General features: G+C 40.9%; 1 protein-coding gene across 4 annotated transcripts in view; it reads left to right on the top strand.

The window, feature by feature from the left end:
- Nucleotides 1-23,656, top strand: part of pfkfb4b (6-phosphofructo-2-kinase/fructose-2,6-biphosphatase 4b) — an 85,613-nt gene extending 61,957 nt beyond the window's left edge. Inside the window, exons 8-14 of one of the 4 annotated variants that reach the window (XM_051921393.1) lie at nt 1,818-2,025; nt 2,230-2,376; nt 8,091-8,195; nt 10,217-10,346; nt 10,579-10,641; nt 13,769-13,833; nt 22,698-23,656. In XM_051921393.1, the coding sequence (XP_051777353.1) occupies nt 1,818-2,025; nt 2,230-2,376; nt 8,091-8,195; nt 10,217-10,346; nt 10,579-10,641; nt 13,769-13,833; nt 22,698-22,757 (778 nt within the window). In that variant the 3' untranslated portion in view covers nt 22,758-23,656. Of the gene's footprint in view, nt 1-1,817; nt 2,026-2,229; nt 2,377-8,090; nt 8,196-10,216; nt 10,347-10,578; nt 10,642-13,768; nt 13,834-15,080; nt 15,327-15,347; nt 18,314-22,697 lie in introns of those variants that run through there. The other 3 variants (XM_028825036.2, XM_051921391.1, XM_051921392.1) reach the window with 3 other exon arrangements.
- Nucleotides 23,657-24,423: the final 767 nt, after the last annotated feature.

Raw genomic sequence — 24,423 nt, 5'->3', positions numbered from 1 at the left:
AAGTCTTGGCAATCATTGAGATGTTTCTTAGCAAAATTGAGACGAGCCCTAATGTTCTTTTTGCTTAACAGTGGTTTGCGTCTTGGAAATCTGCCATGCAGGCCGTTTTTTGCCCAGTCTCTTTCTTATGGTGGAGTCGTGAACACTGACCTTAATTGAAGCAAGTGAGGCCTGCAGTTCTTTAGACGTTGTCCTGGGGTCTTTTGTGACCTCTCGGATGAGTCGTCTCTGCGCTCTTGGGGTAATTTTGGTCGGCCGGCCACTCCTGGGAAGGTTCACCACTGTTCCATGTTTTTGCCATTTGTGGATAATGGCTCTCACTGTGGTTCGCTGGAGTCCCAAAGCTTTAGAAATGGCTTTATAACCTTTACCAGACTGATAGATCTCAATTACTTCTGTTCTCATTTGTTCCTGAATTTCTTTGGATCTTGGCATGATGTCTAGCTTTTGAGGTGCTTTTGGTCTACTTCTCTGTGTCAGGCAGCTCCTATTTAAGTGATTTCTTGATTGAAACAGGTGTGGCAGTAATCAGGCCTGGGGGTGGCTACGGAAATTGAACTCAGGTGTGATACACCACAGTTAGGTTATTTTTTAACAAGGGGGCAATTACCTTTTCACACAGGGCCATGTAGGTTTGGATTTTTTTTCTCCCTAAATAATAAAAACCATCATTTAAAAACTGCATTTTGTGTTTACTTGTGTTATATTTGACTAATGGTTAAATGTGTTTGATGATCAGAAACATTTTGTGTGACAAACATGCAAAAGAATAAGAAATCAGGAAGGGGGCAAATAGTTTTTCACACCACTGTAGCATGTCCGCAATCTTTTTGGATTCGCTTTTGCGGTGAACTGCTACAGCGCTGGGAGACTGCGATTGCTTTGGGACGCTCTTCCGCGTGTCGTCCCGTTGAGTGGAATCCCACAAGAGTTTAGAAACTCACTCACACCAGCCATGATTCTTTTTAAAGGTAAAGTGCAGGTTAATTTGTTTTATGTATTTTTACTTTATATTTTGTATTAATAATTTTTATATGAATAGTTTTGGGTTGTGGTTGTGGTTTCCATTATTTCTTATGGGGAAATTCACTTTGATATACGAGTGCTTTGGACTGCGAGCACATTTCTGGAACGAATTATGCTCGGAAACAGAGGTTCCACTGTACCTGAATACTTTGTGAAGAAATTGATCTGTGAATTCTCTGTTCTAGCCTCATCCAAGCCCCCAGAAGATCTTTGCTTCTCTCATGTTCCCCTAGATCAGCTTCTTTTTTGCCCCTTGGTAGTATAAGTGTCCCAGATGCAGCCAAGGCTTCGTCTGCTTTAATAGCGGCCCTTGCCTTGACCACAAAGGCATCGCATGTCTAGCCTGTGTCCTCTTGAACTACTCCAGGAACATCCGGTATAGCTGTAGCTTAGTATTCTTCCCATAAAGGGTGGTGCTGCCTAGACATCTCTCAGAAATCAATACACACTTTGACACATTTACTAAAAGGCTGCATACTAAGGAGATCCTAGGAGTGTTTTGGATGGGAATGTTATTCCAGGTGAATTGCTGGGAACATGTACTTTATGTTTTAGATATGCTTGGGAGCATTTAAAGCACTATTTCTACTTGAGTTAAGGGTTAGATGCAGACTAAGCAGACCCCTTTTAATCTGCCAGAAGATGGTCGGATAGCTTGCCCTCACTTCTATGCCTCAGTTTTCCATGATGACAAAATTCTCTTGGATTCCACATTGTGTTTCCTGCCCCACTTACAATGGTGTTTTAACATACATCAGTATATTTGTGTTCTCTTCTTTTTGTTCTCACAGAGATCTCTCATACATCAAGGTGATGGATGTTGGGCAGCGCTACCTGGTAAACCGAGTCATGGACCACATCCAGAGCCGCATAGTGTACTATCTTATGAACATACACATCACCCCACGCTCTATCTACCTATGTCGGCATGGAGAAAGTGATCTGAACATCAAGGGCAAGATTGGGGGAGATTCTGGTCTCTCAGAACGTGGCAAAAAGGTAGGAATCTGACTGCTGTGGATGGTTTCTGCTACAAAAGGTCAGGTAGTTGACTGTCGTACTTCAGAAATTCTGGGGTATTGCAGCTTGGCTAATGAAGGAACTGGTTTATAAGAGGATCGTCTGTATTCTTCATTTGATTTAGCTCATGTACTGATTGCTTTCTCTCTTATTTATTTCTTTTCTTTCAACACCATGCAACAGTTTGCCAGACATTTGGGTGATTTTATCCATGAGCAGAATATCAAAGATTTAAAAGTGTGGACAAGTCAGATGAAGAGAACGATACAGACAGCAGAAGCCCTTGGGGTGCCATATGAGCAGTGGAAGGCACTAAATGAAATTGACGCTGTAAGTTCTGCTGTCTTTTCCTGTCAGTCTCTGTGTTTGTGCTGCTGCCTAATGAAGTGTCAAGTGTCTTCCCCCTGGTGAAACATTGTTTGGAACATTGGTGGAACAACTAATGTTGTTTTCGGTAACACCATTCTACAGTGATCACTATTACAATGTTATTTCAGAGGTACAGTACTCACTTTTTACTAAAACACTAGATTAATCTGAAATAAAATAAAAGCATAAAAATGTGTCTTCTAGAACAACTAGGAAGATGAGGTTGCAAGAAGAAATCAAGGTAACCAAGGAAGATGGAATTAATCAAAGAAGATTAATGCCCAAGTGGGTCTTTTAGTATAGTTCCTCCCCAGACAGACTTGTGGCTACATTCCCAACATTTATCTCCTAAGTAAGCCAAAGCACCTCCCCACCTTATCTCCTGTTTTATTCTCTTCTACTTTCTGGTCCAGCTCATTCTCAATGTTGGACACAGTTAACCCAAAGCAGCCTTTAAACTCCATCCCAGGGTTATTTATGGCCCAAGTCTCAGAAACACATCCAGAAAAAGGTGCAGTTTCTTAAAGCTAAAGAGATGATCAGATTAGAGCTCCATATTTCAGCTGCTCTGTCCCTTCAACTGTGACCTGTAACTGGCCTCCAAGTTAATTTTCAAATTGCCTCTTCTCATATCAACAGTCACAGCTACCTCTGGTGGGTTCCAGTTCTTGCCATGTGTCAGACTGAATGTTTGACTTGACATTGAATGAGTCAAACAGGATTCTGATCTGTCTTTGTCTCAGCTGCTACTGAACTTGTTTCTGGTGTGTTCTTGCTTACCTACGTCTATCACCTGCCACCCCATAATAACATGTACAGTTTTTCTTGATTCTAGTGTAGTTTTTCCCTTCCACCCTATTGATATGACTAGGCCCTTTTCTTGTCCCATGTACCGTAGTGCAACTTCCACCACTAGCAGTTCCCTCAAAATTAAGTAAAATACCACAAATTAGTTACATATTTTTTATAGTGAGCACAGTGGCATATTTGCTTAGGCACATAGTGAGCCATAGGTAGGGAATAAATAAACTGCTATCTTTGTGACTTAACAGTTTAACTTCTTGGATAACTTCTTGGATGCTAGGACACTCTGTCAGAGTAGGACAGGCTGAATTGAGACACTCATTCAGCAGTCAGTCTTGTAACCTGAGGAAGATGAGAGTGTCTGCTGCCTGATTCATTTTGCAGTATCCTAAGCACAAGTTCTTGAGTTACTTAAATTAATCAAAGCAAATTTTTTTTACATTGTTTAGATGTGTATAACACCCTGTTTGTTTGTGTCCACTCTGTTGTGTATGTGTGCTCTTAGGTGATGTTGTATGTCTACTTTAGGAATAAAATATTAGGATATATATTTACTAATGTGACAATTTTATGAGGATTGTTTCTTAGCTAGTTATACATATTGTGAAAGCTGGAAGGGGGGCAACACTGAGCCCCAAACACAATACACAAAACAAGTCCATCCATCCATCAATTTTCCAACCCTCTGAATCCAAACACAGGGTCACGGGGTTTGCTGGAGCCAATCCTAGCCAACACAGGGCACAAGGCAGGAATCAATCCCAGGCAGGGTGCCAACCCACTGCAGGATAAAACAAGTCCTGGGTTCAATTTAAAGGGGGGTTTATTACAAAGTACCTTTTTTGTACAACAGTTCCACAAATGTCTCTTCCTCTTTCTCCCTCTCCGCACTGCTATTCCTCCTAAGCGAGTATTGCCTATCTCCACTCCTGGCTCCGAATCACCTGGACAAGGCAGTGCAGTCTGTTTTATTGGTGTCCCGGGAGTACTTCCAGTGCCAGGGCTTCCCCCATTGGAAGTATTTCCGGGCCATATGGAAGACCCCAAGAATAGGAAGTGTGACTCGCTGCGGCGCCGACAGACCCCAGAGGGGCTGTGCCCTTGGACTACAATTCCAGGCATCCAGGGTATCCGAATGGGTACCGCAGCCCAGGGATCCTGCTACCTAGCCTATGGGGGAAGACTATAAGCTGAACAACATTTATTTACATAGGATGCTTTCATACAAGCAGTGTAGTTCAAATTGCTTTACAAAATGAAATAAATGGAAGTTAATATACATAAACAGATAAGATTAGTCAATAATATCATACAGTATGTAAAAAAGAAAAATGTAAGGTTGCTCCAGTTATGCTGGAGGCAAAAAAACAAAATCTGCAGGGGTTCCAAGGCCAAAAGACCACCTAGCCCCCACTGGGCAAATACACTGAATACACTGCCTTCCCCTCTCTTTTCATGATATTGGTGTCCCATCCAGTAAGGATCCCACATCAATTCCAGTCGGGATGCCAGTCCCCGTGTATCGTCCTTCACAGTATATACAGTATATAATAATTGTTGATTATATAAAGAATGTCACAATCTTCTGCTTTTTCTCCAACCGTCAACCCTTAAGAGTTTGTGAAATATTTTTATTTTGATTGTAAAATCATACATACAATTTTCCAACAAATCTAATCATATAACCATAACAAGGCAATAAACCCTAGCCACATAACATGCTCATATCACCCTTTTAAAAGACATCACAGAATAACCTTTTTACACATTATATACTCCATAAATCAAACAGATAAAGGGGCCAGTTGAAATGTCAGCTGGTATAGACACCAAAGTACAAGGCGAGTTCAAGCAAAGAAATCTCTGAGTCCAAAAGTTCGTTTTAAAAATATTTAGTGAAAATTAAAGGCAAACAATCCACACAAGAATAAAGAAAATAACTGTTACACACATAGAATAAAAGGCAAAAAAAAAGGAAAAAAATGTATCCTCTCTAAACTTCGCTTTTCTTGAGAAACTTTAGTTATTTCTGTACTTACAAGTTTTTAACTTCTTCTGTACGCTTTAGGCGTATGGCGCAGCACTTAAATAAGCGCTTTGTCTTACATGTTCACACACTCAAAAGGCACGTAGGCACGGTTTAAAACCATGTGCCCTCTGCACCTTACACATGGCAAGGCTGGTCACTAACTGAGAATATTTAGTCAGAGCTGTTAGAAATTGCTAGAATATACCAATTCAATTCTTCTTATGGGGGTTATAGGAACCTCCCATAGATTATGCATTGTCATTTAGTAAAACATTTATGAATTTTATGTAACTAGGAAATACTGTAGCTCTTACAGCTGGTAAAAGTCCACAGAAAGAATAGATGTGCAAATGACGGAATGTTGGAATGACAACACTGTCCCAGATTTAAAGAAAAAAAAAAACATGCCTGACTGGTGTGTGTTGTCCTTGCACTGAAGATTTCTTTAATTTTTCAGAAAAGGAAATTTATGGTGTCCACCTCACCAGTTATAATCCACTGTCAACAGAATATTAGGACATTAACTTCACACTCTGCTGTGATCACTGCTAAAACAACAACATTTATTTCTATAGCACGTTTTCATAGAAAAGATGTAGCTCAAAGTGCTTTACAAGATGAAAAAAGAAAAATAGTATTGGCAATACTAAGTAATAAAGAATAAAGTAAGGTCCAATGGCCAGGAGAACATTAAAAAAAAAAAAAAAACTCCAGTTATGCTGGAGGTAAAAAACAAAATCTGCAGGGGTTTCAAGGCCAAAAGACCACCCAACCCTCACTGGGCAAATCCACTGCCTTCCCCTCTCTTTTCATGATATTGGTGTCCCATCCGGTAAGGATTCCACATCAATTCCAGTCGGAATGCCAGTCCCCGTGTATCGTCCTTCATAATATATACAGTACAGTGATCCCTCGCTATATCGCGCTTCGCCTTTCGCGGCTTCACTCCATCGCGGATTTTATATGTAAGCATATTTAAATATATATTGCGGATTTTTCGCTGCTTCGCGGGTTTCTGCGGACAATGGGTCTTTTAATTTCTGGTACATGCTTCCTCAGTTGGTTTGCCCAGTTGATTTCATACAAGGGACGCTATTGGCAGATGGCTGAGAAGCTACCCAACTTACTTTCTCTCTCTCTCTCTCTTGCGCTGACGTAGGGGGGTGTGAGCAGGGGGGCTGTTCGCACACCTAGACGATAGGGACGTTTCTACCTTCTGTGTGCAGCTGCTTCCTGAAGCGACATGCTGCATGGAGCTTCGCATACTTAAAAGCTCGAAGGGCACGTATTGATTTTTTGTTGAAAAACAAACACTCTCTCTCTCTCTCTGTCTTTGTCTGCTCCTGACGGAGGGGGTGTGAGCTGCCGCCTTCAACAGCTTTGTGCCTCGGTGCTTCGCATACTTAAAAGGCAAACAGCCCTATTGATTTGTTTGCTTTTGTCTCTCTCTATCTCTGTGACATGATCTGCTCCTGACAAGCACTCCTTTGAAGAGGAAGATATGTTTGCATTCTTTTAATTGTGAGACGGAACTGTCATCTCTGTCTTGTCATGGAGCACAGTTTAAACTTTTGAAAAAGAGACAAATGTTTGTTTGCAGTGTTTGAATAACGTTCCTGTCTCTCTACAACCTCCTGTGTTTCTGCGCAAATCTGTGACCCAAGCATGACAATATAAAAATAACCATATAAACATATGGTTTCTACTTCGCGGATTTTCTTATTTCGCGGGTGGCTCTGGAACGCAACCCCCGCGATGGAGGAGGGATTACTGTATATAATAATTGTTGATCATATAAAGTATGATGTCACAATCTTCTGCTGAAGTAGGTCTATAATGTTGTGGGTTTATTCTGGAAGATTATGATAATGTTCTGTTCTGTCTGGTATCCACAACAATTATGGGGGTGTCTTCCTTTCTTTTTGCTTGTCATTGTTCAAGCTACAAGAAATGTATTTGGTGTTGTGGACAGTAGGGGGTGTCTCACATCCCAAACCCCAGACACCACTACTCCGGACACAGTCCTTAGTTCAAACAAGCCTTTTTTCATTTGCTAGAAATACCTATTCACAGGCTTCTTCACACAATCCAATAGTGTTCTTGTCTTTCTTGCTTTCTTTCTGTCACTCCCTCCACTCCAGGTGAGCTTCATCATACTCCTCTCCCGGCTGCCTTGGCCGAGGCAGAGGAACTTCTTTTAAGTTGGAAAAGTCATTTCAATGTCAGGCAAAACCTTCGTCTGACAGGGGAACCTCATCCCAACAGCATTCTGGGAGGAACACATGGCCTCTGGAGGCAGACTCTCTCTGTCCTTCTGCCATACCCACAGCAACCATCCCAGACAGAAAAAGAGCTCCCATCCTTGCAGCTAGGATGCCTATACACCCAGGCTCTCCATTCATTATAATGGCTTCTTGGATGGGTAAGGACACACCATCAAACCCAGTTAGAATCCCAGTAGTCCACACCTTGCATTACATTAGTTAACAGTTATAAATGTTTAAATTGTTAGCCATCCATTCATTTTTAAAAACCCTTTTTTTTCCAAAATTGGGTAACATTGAGCCTATTCTGGGAGCTTTGGGCAAAAGGTGGGAGACAATCTGGGGTTGGTCACTAACCCAAGTGTAGGACACGGTTAAATTAAACTAGTTAAGAGTTGACAGTTATTTTTATATTTAAATCCTATAGCTGTAAAAGAAATCCAATTTATTATATGGTATGTTGATTCAAGAAAAGATTGGGTAGAAAATCTGATTTGTTAAGGAAATGTTCATTTTAGGTTACACTATGACAACTCTTATTTCTTGTAATTGTCATATTGGTGTCATGTTTGTTTCAGGGTGTATGTGAGGAAATGAGTTATGAAGAAATTCAGGAGCACTACCCACTTGAGTTTGCCTTGCGGGATCAGGACAAGTACAGATACCGCTATCCTAAAGGAGAGGTAATTTGGACCTGGTTTTTATAATCAATATGCTGTCTGACTCTTCCTATGAGAAGTTCCTTTCTTAGCACCTCATAACTTTACAGTTCGACAAATCAAAATGCTGTTTGCACATTTGTGACTTTTCTCTCATGGTCTTTAAAACTAAACAATAGATTCACTTTGAGCTGTTGTCCCCATTTGGAGTGATGCTGAACCTCCTGATGTTGGATACAGGTGTAAAGTTCATAGCATGCCAGTTAGCGGATCCTGAACTTTGAAGAGAATAGTGTGCTGTCCCCTTTTCTGACTTTTCATTAATATTTCTAGCCACTTTAAAGTCTTGTTTATTGTCAGCTACTCTCCAGACACAACATATTTAAAGTCGTATAAGTCGAATGTGGAAAACTCCCGCTATTGATCCAAGAGATTATGATATGCTAACGCCCACCTGAGAGAGTAACCACGGAGCACACTGCGTTTTTATTTCTATGTATTGTGCCTTCGTGACCACACGGTAATACCCGAACTATTCTGAAGCGACGTTTGTACAGTTTTGTGTTTTTTGTATCTCACACCCTCATACACCTTTATCGTAAGAGCATCACTTAGCTACGATGGAGTGTTCGATCAGAAGAAAATATGAAGCTGGTTTTAAAATAAAAGACGTTGACGTGGTGAAATAAATTGGTAACTGCACAGCTGCAACAAAATTCGATGTATCTGAGAAAATGGTGCGAGATTGGAGGAGGCAAGAAGATGTAAAAAAATAAGTGTCGTATTTTTGAACAGGCATATAAGTCGGGGTCTGATTTTATGATCAGTTTTTCGGGTTTCAAGGCCCGACTTATACGCAAATATATACAGTGCATTTTAGGCCACGGCCAATTCGATGTGAAGTAAGCGACATTTATCCCCTTTTTACATCCTCAGCCTGATGCACTAACTATTCCCGGTTTCAACACTGGCAGCTGCATCACCTGATCACATTGTTTCAACATGTCTATAGTAGATAGCTGGATTACAACTAAGCTGTTACTGGATTGTGCGCAGCACACTTTACTGCTTAGCTGTGCAATTTGGCCCTGCTAAGGACTGGGTACGTGTGCTTCTTGCCTTACACCCAGTGCTTCTGTGATAATAATAACACAGGCATTTTTACTTCAATAAAATAAGTATTGTCTTAGGTTACTCGTTAGTATAAAAAGTAACTGGACCACGTAACATGCATAGATTGTGCTGCTGGGTTAGCACTGAACGTTCTGCTCATCAACATAAATGTGCCGATTTCTGAAATACTGAGGCAGAATGTTTCATCTGGGAGAAGGAATAATGTGATCACCTGAGCACTCGCCTTGTTCAGGCTAACAAAGCACAATGGATTTTGCACAGACTACAAAATCCTTAACTGTGACCCAGTTAAGCCTTTACATGGCCAAATAACCGCGTTACTTGCAGGAAAATGTAGGTATACTAACTCAGTTTCTCAGAGACCAATATCCTAGTTGCTCTTACCAGAATAAGGATTTACATGGCAGTTTAGAAGCCAGGTGTCTGAAAATTAGCAGGTTATTAAACTGCATGTAAATGCCTTGACTTAAACAACGTGTAACATTAGCCATGATGAATGTATGGCTGCTGACAGTACATTTGGCCTTTAGAATACGCAGACAAGGTGTTTGTTCTCCTTTGCAATCACCACTATTTCTAGTCACATTCCCATGCCATCTTTCCTAAACAAATCCTAACGCAGTGTTTTCCGTGAGTTGTTTTCATTTTAACTCTAAACGTTTGTGTCACTCCTTTTGTTGAAATTTGTTAAGCTAGTTTTAGTTACAAGTTTGCTGTCTTAAAAGAATATAAAGCAGGTCATGAAGCAATGCAGTTCCCCAATAAGCCTTGCTTCCTGATTTCCGAAAAGGCCCATTCCTGATAACTCGTTTCCCATTATACTGTTTTTAATTAGTTTATTATTTTTTTCACTTGTACGGCCTTGCTGTACAGGCTGCCTGTACATGACGTGCCACATCTCTGTCCTGCAGTCATATGAAGATCTAGTGCAGCGACTGGAGCCAGTTATCATGGAGCTGGAGAGGCAAGAGAATGTACTGGTCATCTGCCACCAAGCCGTCATGCGTTGCCTTTTGGCCTATTTCCTGGATAAAAGCGCAGGTGAGTTGACTGCGGTAGCCTCACCCACAGCACGTTATTTATTGCCAGTCTGATTGACATTTTGTTAATAATTGTGAAACCGTTCAGTGGAAATGCTCTGTGGCCCAGGGCACCTACCCATGGTAGTGTTGTGTGCATTTTGGGGTATTCTCTTTTTTCAGAGTGCTGCTTAGTGCTAGCAATAGTATGCTTGTGTGCGTTTTTAATGCTGCTTTTCTTTTCTGTTTTAAAGAAGAACTGCCGTATCTGAAGTGCCCCCTTCACACTGTCCTGAAGCTGACACCAGTGGCTTATGGTAAGAGAACGTTTTGGTTTTGTTTATTTTCTAATCGCAAAAACCACCCATCTTATCTTTATTTTTTCTAGCAACATTTCTATTGGTCTTAATAAGTTGAGGACTACAGTACATTTTGAATATACAGTTTTACAGTTTAAATAAAAGTCAGATTATAATCTGGTAATTTTAGGCTTTTAACCAGCATAGCCACGTGGCCACACTGCCCTGTTGCACAAAACCGCAGACGATGGCTATTTGATTGTTTTTTGCTGGTAGGATGATAAATTATGTTTACTAACATTTAAAAGAAATGTATATATATGCCATCTGGTAAAACCTGAGAATATCTGTCAGGCTGAATATATCCATCCCACTGTTTCCATGAAGAACTTGTTAAGGTTGGATGGAGCAGTCATTTTTGAAAGCGCATCCTTTTCAATGTGACTGATGTCAAGCCTTTTCTGAAAAGTTTGGAAGTAAAACAAAAACTAAATTACTCAGCAAGTTTTGGAGATTTCCCAAAATATATATTATTGCTTCTGTCATGGTTGTGGTGCCCTTTGGCCTGGCACAGGTAGACTCTGAATGTCTTCTGACTTGTGGTAAACTGGGGAAGAAGACATTTATGTTCTGCAGAGTCCATAATGGGTGGTGTTTGTTCTTCACAGCTACACATGCTCATAATTATGCAGTACCAAAAATGCCCTTAAAAATTGGAAGGCACTAATTTTCTGTATGTATAATTATTCACCGCTATAATAATGTAAACCGTCAGTACTCTGAATCGATCTGGGCAGTTTGGTAGGAAATTTTACATTACTATTGTTTGAAAGGCATTTTTTGTGGGAAGATAGCATCGACCATTAGTAGTGATTTTGCTGCACTCATACTCACTAATCCCAAAATCTAGGTCTGCGCAGGGCTGTGTATTTTTCTCAAACGGTGAACCCTTAAGAGTTTGTGAAATGTTTTTAATTGAATGTAAGATCATGTATATTTTCCAACAAATCTAATCATATAACCATAACAAGGCAATAAACCCTAGCCAGATAACATGCTCATATCACACTTTTAAAAGCCAGCAGAGAATAACCTTGTAACACATTATAAACTCCATAAATCAAAAAGATAAAGGGGACAGTTGAAATATCAGCTGGTAAAAGTCCACAGAAAGAATAGATGTGCAAATGACGGAAAGTTGGAATGACAGCACTGTCCCAGATTTAAAGTAAAAAAACTGTTGCCTGCCTGGTGTGTGTTGTCCTTGCACTGAAGATTTCTTTAATTTTTCAGAAATGGAAATTTATGGTGTCCACCTCACCAGTTGTAACCCACTGTCAACAGAATATTAGGACATTAACTTCACACTCTGCATCGACGACAACAATAACATTTATTTCTAAAGTACGTTTTCATACAAAAGATGTAGCACAAAGTGCTTTACAAGATGAAAAAAGAGAAATGTAAAAATAAGATTAGGCAATACTAAGTAACAAGGTCTGATAGGGCAGAAAAAATAAAATTAAAAAAAACTCCAGAGAGCTAGAGAAAAAAAATAATCTGCAGGGGTCCAAGTCCACGAGACCACCCAGCCCCCTCTAGGCATTCTACCGAACATAATTGATGTCAATCAGTCCTCATGGTTTACAGGCTTCACGTGGAAGAATTTGATGATGACGGTCATGTGGACCTCTGGCCTTCAATCCAGCAATGTAAGGACATCATGGTGCTTTGATGAGGTGGTGGTGGCGCAGATCACCACCACAGAAAACCGGAAAAAGAACAGAAGAGAGAGTAGGGGTTAGTACGGATTTTGGAGCCATGATAAAAACGATAATTAAATACATATACAGAATATCAGGGTTACACTAAAATGAAGTTATGAGAAAGCCATGTTAAAATAATGAGTTTTCAGCAGTGTTTTAAAGTGCTCCACTGTATTAGCCTGGTGAATTTCTATCGGTCAGCTATTCCAGATTTTAGGTGCATAACAGCAGAAGGCCGCCTCACCACTTCTTTTAAGTTTAGCTCTTGGAATTCTAAGCAGACACTCATTTGAAGATCTAAGGTTATGATTTGGAGTGTAAGGTGTAAGACATTCCGAAATATAGGATGACGCGAGATTATTTAAGGCTTTGTAAACCATAAGCAGTATTTTAAAGTCAATTCTAAATGACACAGGTAACCAGTGTAGTGACATCAGAACTGGGGTGATGTGCTCGGATTTTCTTTTCCTAGTTAAGATTCTGGCAGCTGTATTCTGCACTCGTTGCAATCGATTGATGTCTTTTTTGGGTGGTCCTGAGAGGGAGTGCGTTACAGTAATCTAGCCGACTGAAAACAAAAGCGGGAACTAATTTCTCAGCATTTTGCAATGTTATAAGGGATCTAACTTTTGCTATATTTCTTAAGTGTTTTAGTAATCTGATTAATATGTGATTTAAAATTTAAGTCAGAGTCAATAATTACCCCTAAATTCTTTACCTCCACCTTGACTTTTAAGCCTAATGGAGCCTAATGGATCAAGTTTATTTCTAATACCCTCATTTATACCCATTTTTGCCAATCACTAATATTTTTGTTTTGTCCTTATTTATTACTACTCATCCACTCAGATAAAGTACGCTTGCTCCACACCAACATCCCAACCACTCTCCAAGTGTGAAATGCTCTCATCACCTCATGCTTTACTGGCAAACGTTTGTCTTCTCCGAGGAGGTGGTTGTTCACCTTGAATGCCCTGTCATAGGAGGGTATGCAGTCAATCTTAAAGCTTCGAGTTCCAGCCTGTCAAGTACTAATGACTCCTCTTCACATCCTTCTCTTTTTTACGTGTACTTGTTTGGCTGACACCTTTATCCAAGGCGACTTGCAACATCTCGAGATAAAGTTGGTTACATTTCTTTTTTTTTTAATTGGAGCACAAATAGTTGAAGTGATTTGCTGATGGTTACACTTGGAGTCAGTGGCAGGGTTTGAAGTCCAAAGACTTAACCACCACACTACCTTACTTGCTTCTCTTTTTACTTGTGAGCTGGCTTAACTCTACAGCACAGAATCTCATTAAACTCTGTGACCATCATGTGGTGGCAATGCTACATGCTTGCTGAAAGTATAATCCATATTTCTGTTTTCAACCTTGCAGGGTGCAAAGTGGAATCCATATCACTGAAAGTAGAGGCTGTGAACACTCACAGAGAGCGTCCAGAGGTAAGATGTGTGTGCTCTTGCATCAGGTTTATACTCCATTGCAACTAATTTGCTTGTCTTCTGGTAGGGTTACATTGAGGAGTTTGCATACATGTCTCAGGGCCAGTCCAGCAGGGATGACTGAGTTTGTGCTATAAAACATACTTTGCCAGGTGTTGAGATGCTAGTAGGTATGGAGCCCTTTATTAACACGTACAGGCAGTTCTCGGATTCCTTCACTCTGGCTCCTGATTATGGTGTCAGTAGAAGGAAGAGGATTTGCGTTTTATTTAATTCAGCAGGCCTGGAATCTCTTGTCATTAATCTTGATTGACCATTTCTGCCATGGAGCTGAAATCTCAGGGCAGTCTGTAGAATCCTCATTAGTTTCTGACCCCAAGGAGCCAAAGGAAAAGACATTGCGATTCCATTGCAGTTTATTTTTCAGCCACCTTCTAGTCTGTGGTGGCAACCATGGTCATTCCCTCGTGTGTTACAGCAGCAGATGAGGGGCTATAGAGTCACTCCATTCCTGATCTTGTTACTTATGAACATTTCTGTTGCAGGCAAGATCAGTCCACTCACATCGACGCATGCCTGGTACTTGGTGCAAAGGTTGTTAGTTGCTCAAGCACAAGCCTTTTCTTCTGATCATTACACCTAGAAGGAAATGTTTCTCTCAGCAGTTCAGGGGTCCTGATTTTCTTGCTTAGACATATCTTGTTGAGCTGAGTAGGAAGAGTTATGTTTACAACAGTTCCTCCACAGTCCTCTGTTCCTTACTTTGGCCCAATGGTTTGAGCATGTGGTTGAGTTATGAAAAGACACACAAGTTTCCAGTCCTTCTACTTGGACTAAACCCCCTTGGCCTGGGTATGAATTTTTAAGTGTTTTGGTTCCTCCATATGCCATGCTTGTTAGTGTACGGTACCTTTTGTAACCTTTGATACCCTTTGAAATGGTGGTGGCACTATGCCAATCCTACCTCAATGCAAGATCCTTGCCTTCTCCTAAAGCCCAGCCCCCCAGAATGTCCTCATGGTCAGAAACCCAAGAGAGAATGCCGAGATGTTCATCTTTGTCTGAATTAGTTGGGTGCCGTTAAAAATAGTTTTCAGTCACAGCTTGCTTCATCTCATTCTCAAGTAATAGAGTATGGTTACCCACCAGCCTGCTAGAGGTCTAACATGTTATGGATCTGAATGTCGCCGGGCTGAGCGGTGTTGGTCATTTAGTCAGGTTACACATTGCTGTTTTTTCGCTTGCAGGTTAGTTGCCATGGAAATCATGACACACACAAAAATGATCTTGAAATCTCTGTATACCAGATGCATGAAGATAAAAATTCCTCCAATGAGATTCTTCTGCAGCTTTGCCCATTTCGGTCTAACTGCATGTTGGATCATTATCAATGAAGCGATGATTCTGCATGAGACCTGCAAAATTTAAACTCTTAATTTCTGTAAACATTTTTTTTAAGTTATCTTGTGTCTCTAACACTGCTGTGTAAAACATTTTTGTGTCCTTTTGCACAGAACGTAGACATTTCAAGAAACCCTGAGGAAGCTCTGCTAACCGTGCCAGCTCACCAGTGAATGTCTTGGGACTCTCCTCTTGCTGCACCTTACAGATTAACTTTACAGACTGCGACTTCCATTATTGTCTCTTGTTTCTGTTTTCTGTATGGGCAGCTCTGGCAAAAAAAAATCTTTATTTGCTGGCCAGTGTACAGATAAATTAGTGCACCTTTGTGCCAGGGCAGTGGTCAGTCCCTGGCAGGTGAGTTTGTGCATTATGAATAATCACGGAGGGTCAGCAACCTAGAATTACGGATGTCAAATCCAAATACTTGCAGTACAGCAAATTATAAATAAACAGTGGAAGTCCATAACCAGCAGTGGTAGAAGATAAAGGGTGCCAAAATGTAAATGAAAAGACCAATGTATTGCACATAAATTATTTTAAAGAAATTCTGACATAGTAGGTGCAAAGCAGATATTTATTTTAATTAAGCGTTGCAGATACAATTCAAATATGGCAAAAGGTGAAACAAATAGCAAATGAAAATTAGAAATGTGTCAAGGGTAATGATTTAATTCAAACATAAATAGGAATGACAATATTAAATTAGAAAATAAGGTTTGTAAATCAGCAATACTTCAAAGGAAAAAGGTGCCTAGATGTTTGCCAGCTAAAATAGTGTTTCATATAGATTAGTGTGCATTAAGGAAAAAAAAAACGATTATAAAAAGTTAATGACATATCAGCAAATTGCTTTATAAAAAAACGTCAATCCAACTGTAACATTTTTTTTTTTAATTAAAATTTAAAAAATTGCCAAAGAAAAACTAAATGCTGAAAGAAAAGACTGTTAATGGTTACTTGTATAACCATTTTATAAAAAACTTTTTATTTCGTTCAGAAAGGCAAATACGAGTTCACAGTTCAGGGGAGGGAGCGCAGCAAAACAAAGTTTTTTAAAAACACTACACATTTTTTAACCTGAGCGCGTGGATATTGGACAAGAAACGGAACACTCCTGGCGATGATGGAGAGTTGACCTTCTGTGGTTTAGTCGAGGACCTGCTTGCCACAGTGAGACACGAGCTGCGTGATCATCCAGTCAGCTGGACCAGTGCTTTGCTCGGGCCGCCAACTGGCACATTCAGGCCGCGGTCAGAGTTTAATGGCTGGCACGCTTGCGGCTACAAATGATGCGGATTTATTTCTTCATCAGATGCTGCCTTGTTAGGTAAGGAGGCCTAAAAGTGATACGAGTGGGGCTTCTGGCTCAGTTGCGTGGTTGGCACCACAGACCACTTTTGGCGTTAGAAATTTATCACTCCTGACTCTCTTTATCTATGCTAATCTGTGAATGATGTGCCCACTGGCCATGTTGGCACCACTATGTAAATTTCCTGGTCATCGTGGATTCAAATTGCACTAGTGCCATGTAAACATGTACCTTTTATAATTAAATCTAAACTGAGCCAGCACTCATAGAGCTGCTGTATCCACCCTGCACACAACTTTATATTTTTTTAAATTATTATTTTAATATATTCCAGTCATGTCTTTTTTGCAAACCCTAATGGGGGGGGTCGTGTTTTGCCCTGATAACAGTATGACAGTGTTGTTTTTTCAAGATACACCACCAATCTGACCACTATGTTTTTCAGACACCGCATGACTGTCTATTCTCATGCGCCTCAACACCTATTTTATTCTATTTTATTTTACTCTTTTTTTTATTTTATTATTATAGAGCTTTTAATGGTGACATTAGTCACAAAGCACTTTAATTCTCAGGTTGCAGTAAAACTGCTCACTGTCTCTTGTGATTGCTTTCATCGTTTGTCCCTGGGAAGTCGTATAAGCTTGAGGAGTTAAGTGAAGTCTGACTCCACACCTCTCGTTCCGCGCCACCCAAACATTATTTTCTGTTGTTACTTACCCCACATATGTTGTGTTGGCTGAGGAAAAAAAGTCTTATGTTGTGTTTTTAACCAGAACGGAGAGAAAAAGAGTTTACGATATAAACCAATACTGATCAAAGCTGTATAACGGCAAATGGTGAAAAACATCCATGCCAAAAAAAAAAATGATATCACATTAATCATGTCTCATAATTCAAATTAATCGTTTCTCATAATTCAAATTAATCATGTCTCATAATTCAAATTGCAGTTGTATGCTCAACATTTTCCAAACGCGTGCATTTTTTTGTTAAAATATTGTTTAGTAGATGCTTCCAGAAAAATCGGCACACATCATACCACAAGGACTGCCTTCTCAAATTGAAGGTCCCCCGCTCCTTCTTGGTTAAGACTCCTGTGTGTTTCCTGTGTATGATGTATGGTGATTTTTATGGAGGCATCTGTTTAACAATATTTTAGCACAAAAAGCATGCATTTAGCACATTTTGAGCTTTTAAATAGCAAATTGGCATGAGGGTTATGCCGTGTGATTTTCTTTTTCCCATGGACATTTTTCAAATTGTTTGCTGCTCCACAGCACTATTGGCTTGTATTATATGAAAAATAAAATATTTTCTCTCTTCTGCCTGAAAACCCGAGATTAAAAATTGTTTTTCGCTATCACTAAAATCTACATGGGGTAAGTAAATCTTGTTTTTGGGTTTGAGTATTCCTTTAAATGTCAGGATGCTGGTCTAGTGGTGGCGTGCACCATTGCAGTCCCACTTTGCACCATCTTTCATGTTGTCTGAGCCAACTCCCCAACCTGAAGTTGAAATATTTTGCAAAATTGCCTCCCCCCACCACCATTTTAAGTCCTGATATCTTAACTGGAACACGAATCAGTTTTTTTGAATTTAGGTGCTAAGATGCAATCAATGATACTGTGAAAACGCACGAGGTCTTGATGAAATTCAGCTGTGAACTAACTAACCTTTTGGAAAATGTACAAGTTTATGTAGAAAACAATGTATACTGAGTGGTCTGACCTGACTTGTCTTCTTAATAAACCAATTCTAACATCGGCTGACTCTCAGCACATCTGTGAAGGGTGATGGGGTGGTCTTGCATGCCGGGCAAATCTGCCAGATCTCACACCTGGACGTGTATTAACATGTGGCATGCAGGGTGGTGGGCACCATTTTGCCTGGATGTGGATGAGAGATTCCATAATACATGCTTGGGACTTAGCACTATTTCCTACTTTTTCATTGATGGCACTGCTTATTCTCCCTCCACCACCAAGTGTGGCTGCTACTGAATTGCCTCACCTTAGTGTCATTAAGACTTGTTAGTCGATTATGGTCCAGTTTGATTCTGCCTGTATCACCAGGACAGGTGGAGGATGTGGTTATGGACCCAGAGTAGTTGTAACTGCTTAATGACTTCAGTGCAGTTGAGGCTGCAGCACTGTGAGAAGATGCCGGATCCAGTTGGCTGGTTGTTTAGGCCAGTGAGACACCTGACTTGGACCAGCAGGTAATGATTGACTTGGAATGAGGTCTAGAAATGGAATAATACACTGACGAAATGGAAGTTCAGGAGATGAATTTTTCCAACTAATATCACTGGACAATGAGGATTTTGCTTAATGAACACGTTTGGGTGTATCTTAAGAATTTTAGTATTCTGATTACAAAAATGACCTGTAAATGTTCATAATCATACAGTTTTATTCCAGTCGCCTACTTTTTAATTTCCCTTTATTTCATAAGTATGCAGTCAGGTCCATAAGTATTTGGACAGTGATGCAGTTTTCATAATTTTGGCTCTGTGCACCACCACAGTGGACTTGAAAATAAGCAATCAAGATGTGACTGAAGTGTAGACTTGCAGTTTTAATTCAAGAGGTTTAAGAAAAACACGTATTAGCCATTTTGGAAAGATACGTGGTCCCCCATTTTCAGTATTTGGACAAACTATCAGGAATATAATGATCATTTTCAGTACTTGGTTGAAAGTCCTTCCCAGTCATTGACTGCCAGAAGTCTGAACCCATGGTCTTCCCTTACAGCTGGGTTTCCAACCTACTGATACTTTGCCAGCCAGGCCTTTACTGTAGCTGTCTTCAGTTGGCTGCTTGTTTCTTGGACTTTCTGCCTTCAGTTTTGTCTTCAGCAAGGGAAAACACATGTCCATTTGGGTTGAGGTCAGTTGATTGACCTGGCCATAGAAGAATATTCCAATTGCTTTGTGTTGAAAAGCACTTTTGCAGTATGTTTTGGCTCATTGTCCATCTGTACTGTGAAGCGTCGTCCTATCAGTTTTACAGCATTTGTCTGAATCTGAGCAGACAGTATAGCCCCCTGGACACTTCAGAAGTCATCCAGCTATTTCTGCCAGCAGTCATATCAGTAAACACCAGTGACTGTGCTCCAGTCACAGCCATGCATGATCAAACCATAACACTGCCTCCACCATGTTTCACAGATGATGTGGTTTTCATCAGGTCATGAGCCATACCTGACCATCTCCATGCTCTTCTCTATCCATCATTCTGGTATATATTGAGTTTAGCTTCATTTGTCCAAAGAAAACTGATCAAGAACTGGACTGGCTTTTTTTTCTGGCAAAGCCTAATCAGACCTCCTGTACTTGAGGTTGACCAGAGGTTTGCACCTTCTGGTAAACCCTCTGTGTTTTTACTTTCATGGAGTCTTCTATTGATTGTAAACTTTGGCAATGATAGGCCTACTTACTGGAATGTATTGTTGGTCTGGCTAGATGTTGTGAATTTCTTCACCAAGGAAAGCATCCTGCGATCATCCAGCCAAGTTGTCTTCCATGGCTGTTCAGGCCTTATGGTGTTGCTGAGCTCACCAGTACGTTCCTTCTTTTTAAGAATGTACCAGATGGTTGACTTGACCACTCTTTGTGTTTCTGCTCTCTGATGAATTTTTGTTTTCTCTGTCTAATGATGGCCTGTTTTTACTTGCATGGACAGCTGTTTGGACTTCATATTGAGAGTTAACCGCAATAGCTTTCAAACACAAACTCAACACTTGGAATCAATTCCAGACCTGTTCCCTGCTTAATAATTAATGAAATAATGATGGGACCTGCTCACACCTGGCTATAGAACAGCTTGTCAGCCAATTGTCTAAATACTTTTGAGCCCCTGAAAATTAGGGAAGATGGACTATATCTAAAAATGGCTGTCATTCCTAAATGGTTCATACATTTCTGTTAAACCCTTTGAATTAATGCTGAAAGCCTACACTTCAATCATGTAATTATTTCTGCATTTCAAATCAATTGTGGTGGCGTACAGAACCAAATTTATAAAATGTTTCACTGTCCAAATACGTATGGACCTAACTGTACATGTAGAGTAGAGGAACTACAACTGGAACATCTGTGGTGATCTGAACGTCGTGGCACTGCTACTGGGAATGCAGCTCAGATATATGGAGTACTGTGAATGAGACAGCCATGCTAAAGAGTCTCTTTACTTTAAAATAAACTGATCACTCCAAAAAAAGATGTTTTTGCCTCTTCTTCTTTTAAAAGTTGGACTGATCAAACATTTTGTGAAAGCGATGAACAAAAAAAGTGAAGGATTTTAATGTCTAAGATGGATGTTTCTACGAATATCAGATGCCAAGAATAAGAACATTTTTGTTGGTCCACAAATCAAACCTATCATCCATGGCAAGCAGTTTGAAGATGTGCTACATGGAAGGCATTCAAGGATGATGTTAAGAATTTTCTTGCCAACTGCAGAGCACCCAACTTCTGTACGTCCAGCTGGTTGACAGCGTGCATCAAGCATACAAAATCATGAAGTGCAGCATGCCACTCGAGATTCATTTTTTTGTGTCCACACGTAGGACTTCCTGTCTACTAGTCGTGGAGCAGCCAATGATGAAAATGGTGAAAGGTTTCATCGGGACATTGTGATGAAGGAAAAGTGCTATCAGGGCCGATGCTGGCTCGCTGTCGTTAGACGCTGAAATGAGGAGCCTCTGATGCGGAGTACAAACAAAAATCGGCAGCAAAACATTTGTCGCTCAGTTGAACAAATGCATTGTGTCGGTATCATTAAGTGATTAAACACACTAAATTCATCCATCCATTTTCCAACCCGCTGAATCCAAACACAGGGTCACGGGGGGTCTGCTGGAGCCAATCCCAGCCAACACAGGGCACAAGGCAGGGAACCAATCCCGGGCAGGGTGCCAACCCACCGCAGGCCAATTCAATAAAAGTTAATTTCATTTTTCTCCATATTCCTGCAGGATGCAGTCAAACAAACAATATTTTTGTTCAGCTTGGATGTTTCTATTAACAACTTCCAAATATTTTTCAAAAAGTAAAAACCTTTATTTAATGTGTTGTCCAGTGTACTCTTAATGATAAAAAAGAAAGAATGTTAAGGCTCTGGTAGGTACGGAGAACATTGGTGAGAAATCTCCTCAGCTCAACCATTTTTATCTACGTTCACTTTATTCCCAAGCCTTTCTGAAGGCCAAGAGTGAGTGGATTAGGTGAGCAGGAAGAGTCTGTTTGGAACCCACATCCCTTGACCCTGGGTAAAGTGCAGTCACCAGTGCAAACCCTGCCAGGACTGACTAGACATCCTAGAACCGAATGTATGGGATATCAAATGAAAACTGTAAACTGATTGGCCAATTGATGAAGGAGCGTTTGACCCCATGTTAGTGAGGTGACATTTAACTAGCAAACATACCTAGCACAAGTTCCTTATCCTGCTCCACCACATAATCCTAAGATGATACCTTAAATGGTTTTTACAAAGCGAGGCTGAATTGTGTAAGGCCTTGACCTGAGTGGCCCCATCTCGTGAGCCAGTTGTTTGAGGTCATCTAGTTAGGCAATTTGTGTGGTTTTGTTTCCATTCGTAAGCAAGCTGAACACTCAGTCAGTTGGCATTGTCAAACTGAAAGCAGCAGGAAGACTCGGGATTCCAGGTGGGCTGATGGGAGTAAAAAGATCAGAAGGAAAGAATTGGGAATGTGGAGCAGACCAAAGGGAGGATTTCTATCTGTCCTTCACCAGGCAGCAGACAGCTGCTGGTTCATATCTCTGTGTGACTCTTGAGCGAGTTGCTCGACGGCATGAAAGGAGCCAAACACGTTTTTGGTCTTGTTCATTTCTGTCATTTACCGTGGGCTGTAGAGGTTGGGCTTGGTCAGTGTTAAGTGTAGAAAGCAGAAGTGGTCATGATGTGGTCATGTTGCTCTGAGATGCTGTGGCAGTCCCCTTGAGTTAACAGCATCATCTCAAGTTTATCCACAGCTCAGAGCCCACTGAAGGAGCTGTTGGTTTTTTGACTGGTGGTGATGGTGGTGGTTGTGTAAAGCAGTTGAGTTTCTCCTTTCTCATGCTGTGTCTCCCACCCTGCCCCCCAACCCCATCCCCCCCTCCCTCTCTCTTCCTTTCTCACAGAATGTGACGGTTAGTCGCTCCAGGGAGGAGGCCCTACAGACCGTGCCGAGCCATCTCTAGCAAGCAGTGAGAGCAGCGGGCAGACATTGCTGGCTCTCACACGTAAAAGAACTGCTAAGCCATGTTTACACTGTCGTGCACCAACCTGCAGTCCTCCATCTCCACTGACATTCAACATCCAGGTGCCTTTTGGAGGTGCACCAAACACCTGAGGCCAAACTGTGAAAGCTGGGTTGGCTACCAGGACCGGGAGCATCTGAACACGTCACCCAACTTGCTGTTGTCTTCAGCACAAGTCTCAGGAGCACAGCAGAGGGAGGAGGAGGACGACAAAGATGACGACACAATGGCAGCTGTCACACAAAAACCAGGCGTGTACCACTCCAAACTGGGACTAAGAACTTTTGTGACCCCTTTTGGTTTTAGCAGGGTGGGTTGGGGATGGGGATAGAGATGGGACTGCTAGATTCTGTACAGACGTCCGAAGGTATGCAGGAGTTCAGAGATGGGGTTGTGAGTTTAGATGTTCCTTGTTAAAGTGAGCGTACCCTGCTCTTTTAATAAATGGCGGTTTTAATTTTTTTTTTAATTGATAATTGTGTACAGTTCGTGGCATGTTTCTCTTTTGTTAAAAAAAAAAAAAAAATTCTAAGTGTTAAAACTGTGACGTGTTTTGTTTTTATTCTGTCATCAAAGTGCACCTGCTAGGAGACCAGGCCGGAGTACAAGTTGCTGTCGCCTGGGGTGTGTCAGAAGGCCATTGACTTCATTCTCAGCAAACAAGAACCAAAGCTTACAAGGTGTGTGTGTGTCTTAAGATGGGGGTTCTCAGACTCACTCCTGGGGGACCCCCCAATAGCTGCAGCTATTAAGACAAGGGTTCTCAAACTCACACCTAGGGACCCCCTGTAGCTGCATGTTTTGAGACAAGGCTTCTCAGATTCACTCATGGGGACCCCCTGTAGCTGCAGAAACGGGGTTCTCAAACTCACACCTAGGGACCCCCTGTAGTTGTAGGTTTTAAGACACAGGTTCTCGCACACACTCCTGGGGACCCCCTGTAGCTGCAGAAATGGGGTTCTCAAACTCACACCTAGGGACCCCCTGTAGTTGTAGGTTTTAAGACACAGGTTCTCGCACACACTTGTAGCTGCAGGTTTTAACTCGGGGGTTTTCTAATTTACTCATGGGGACCCCCTGTAGTTACAAAGACAAAGGTTCTCAAACTCGCACATCGGGACCCCCTGTGGTTGCAGGTTTTTGTTGTAATCGGTTTGCATTTAGAAAAGAGCAGAATTGTGATTTTTTGTTTTTCTTTTTATTAAGAGTTTTTTTTTTTTTTGCTCCAGCATTAAACGTGTAATTGTTTTTTTGTTTTTTATTATAATTTACTTCTATTTTGTGTAGTTTGCCCCTTTAATTTTATTTTGCCAGATAACAACAGGCCGATGCAGACTCTCGGATGAATGACAGCGAATGCTGAAAGGCTGCGACTACGTCAACGTCGGGCCCACTGGTGCGCTTGATAGTAAACGGACTAAATAACCAGAACACGTGGAAAAGTAGAGTGAAAATCTTAAAAATTAAGATTAAATGAAAGAAAGAAAAAAAATTAAAACTATGTTATCCCCATGTAACGTACACAAATGTTTCTCAATTCTATTAAAAATGAGCCAAGCTTAGTTTTGTCATTTCTATTCTGACCCCAAAACACAGAAATCGCGAG

Source organism: Erpetoichthys calabaricus, chromosome 18 (genome assembly GCF_900747795.2).
Source record: "Erpetoichthys calabaricus chromosome 18, fErpCal1.3, whole genome shotgun sequence".
NCBI lineage: Eukaryota > Metazoa > Chordata > Cladistia > Polypteriformes > Polypteridae > Erpetoichthys > Erpetoichthys calabaricus.
Note: the sequence above shows the minus strand (reverse complement) of the source record. Positions and strands in the feature narration are given on the sequence as shown.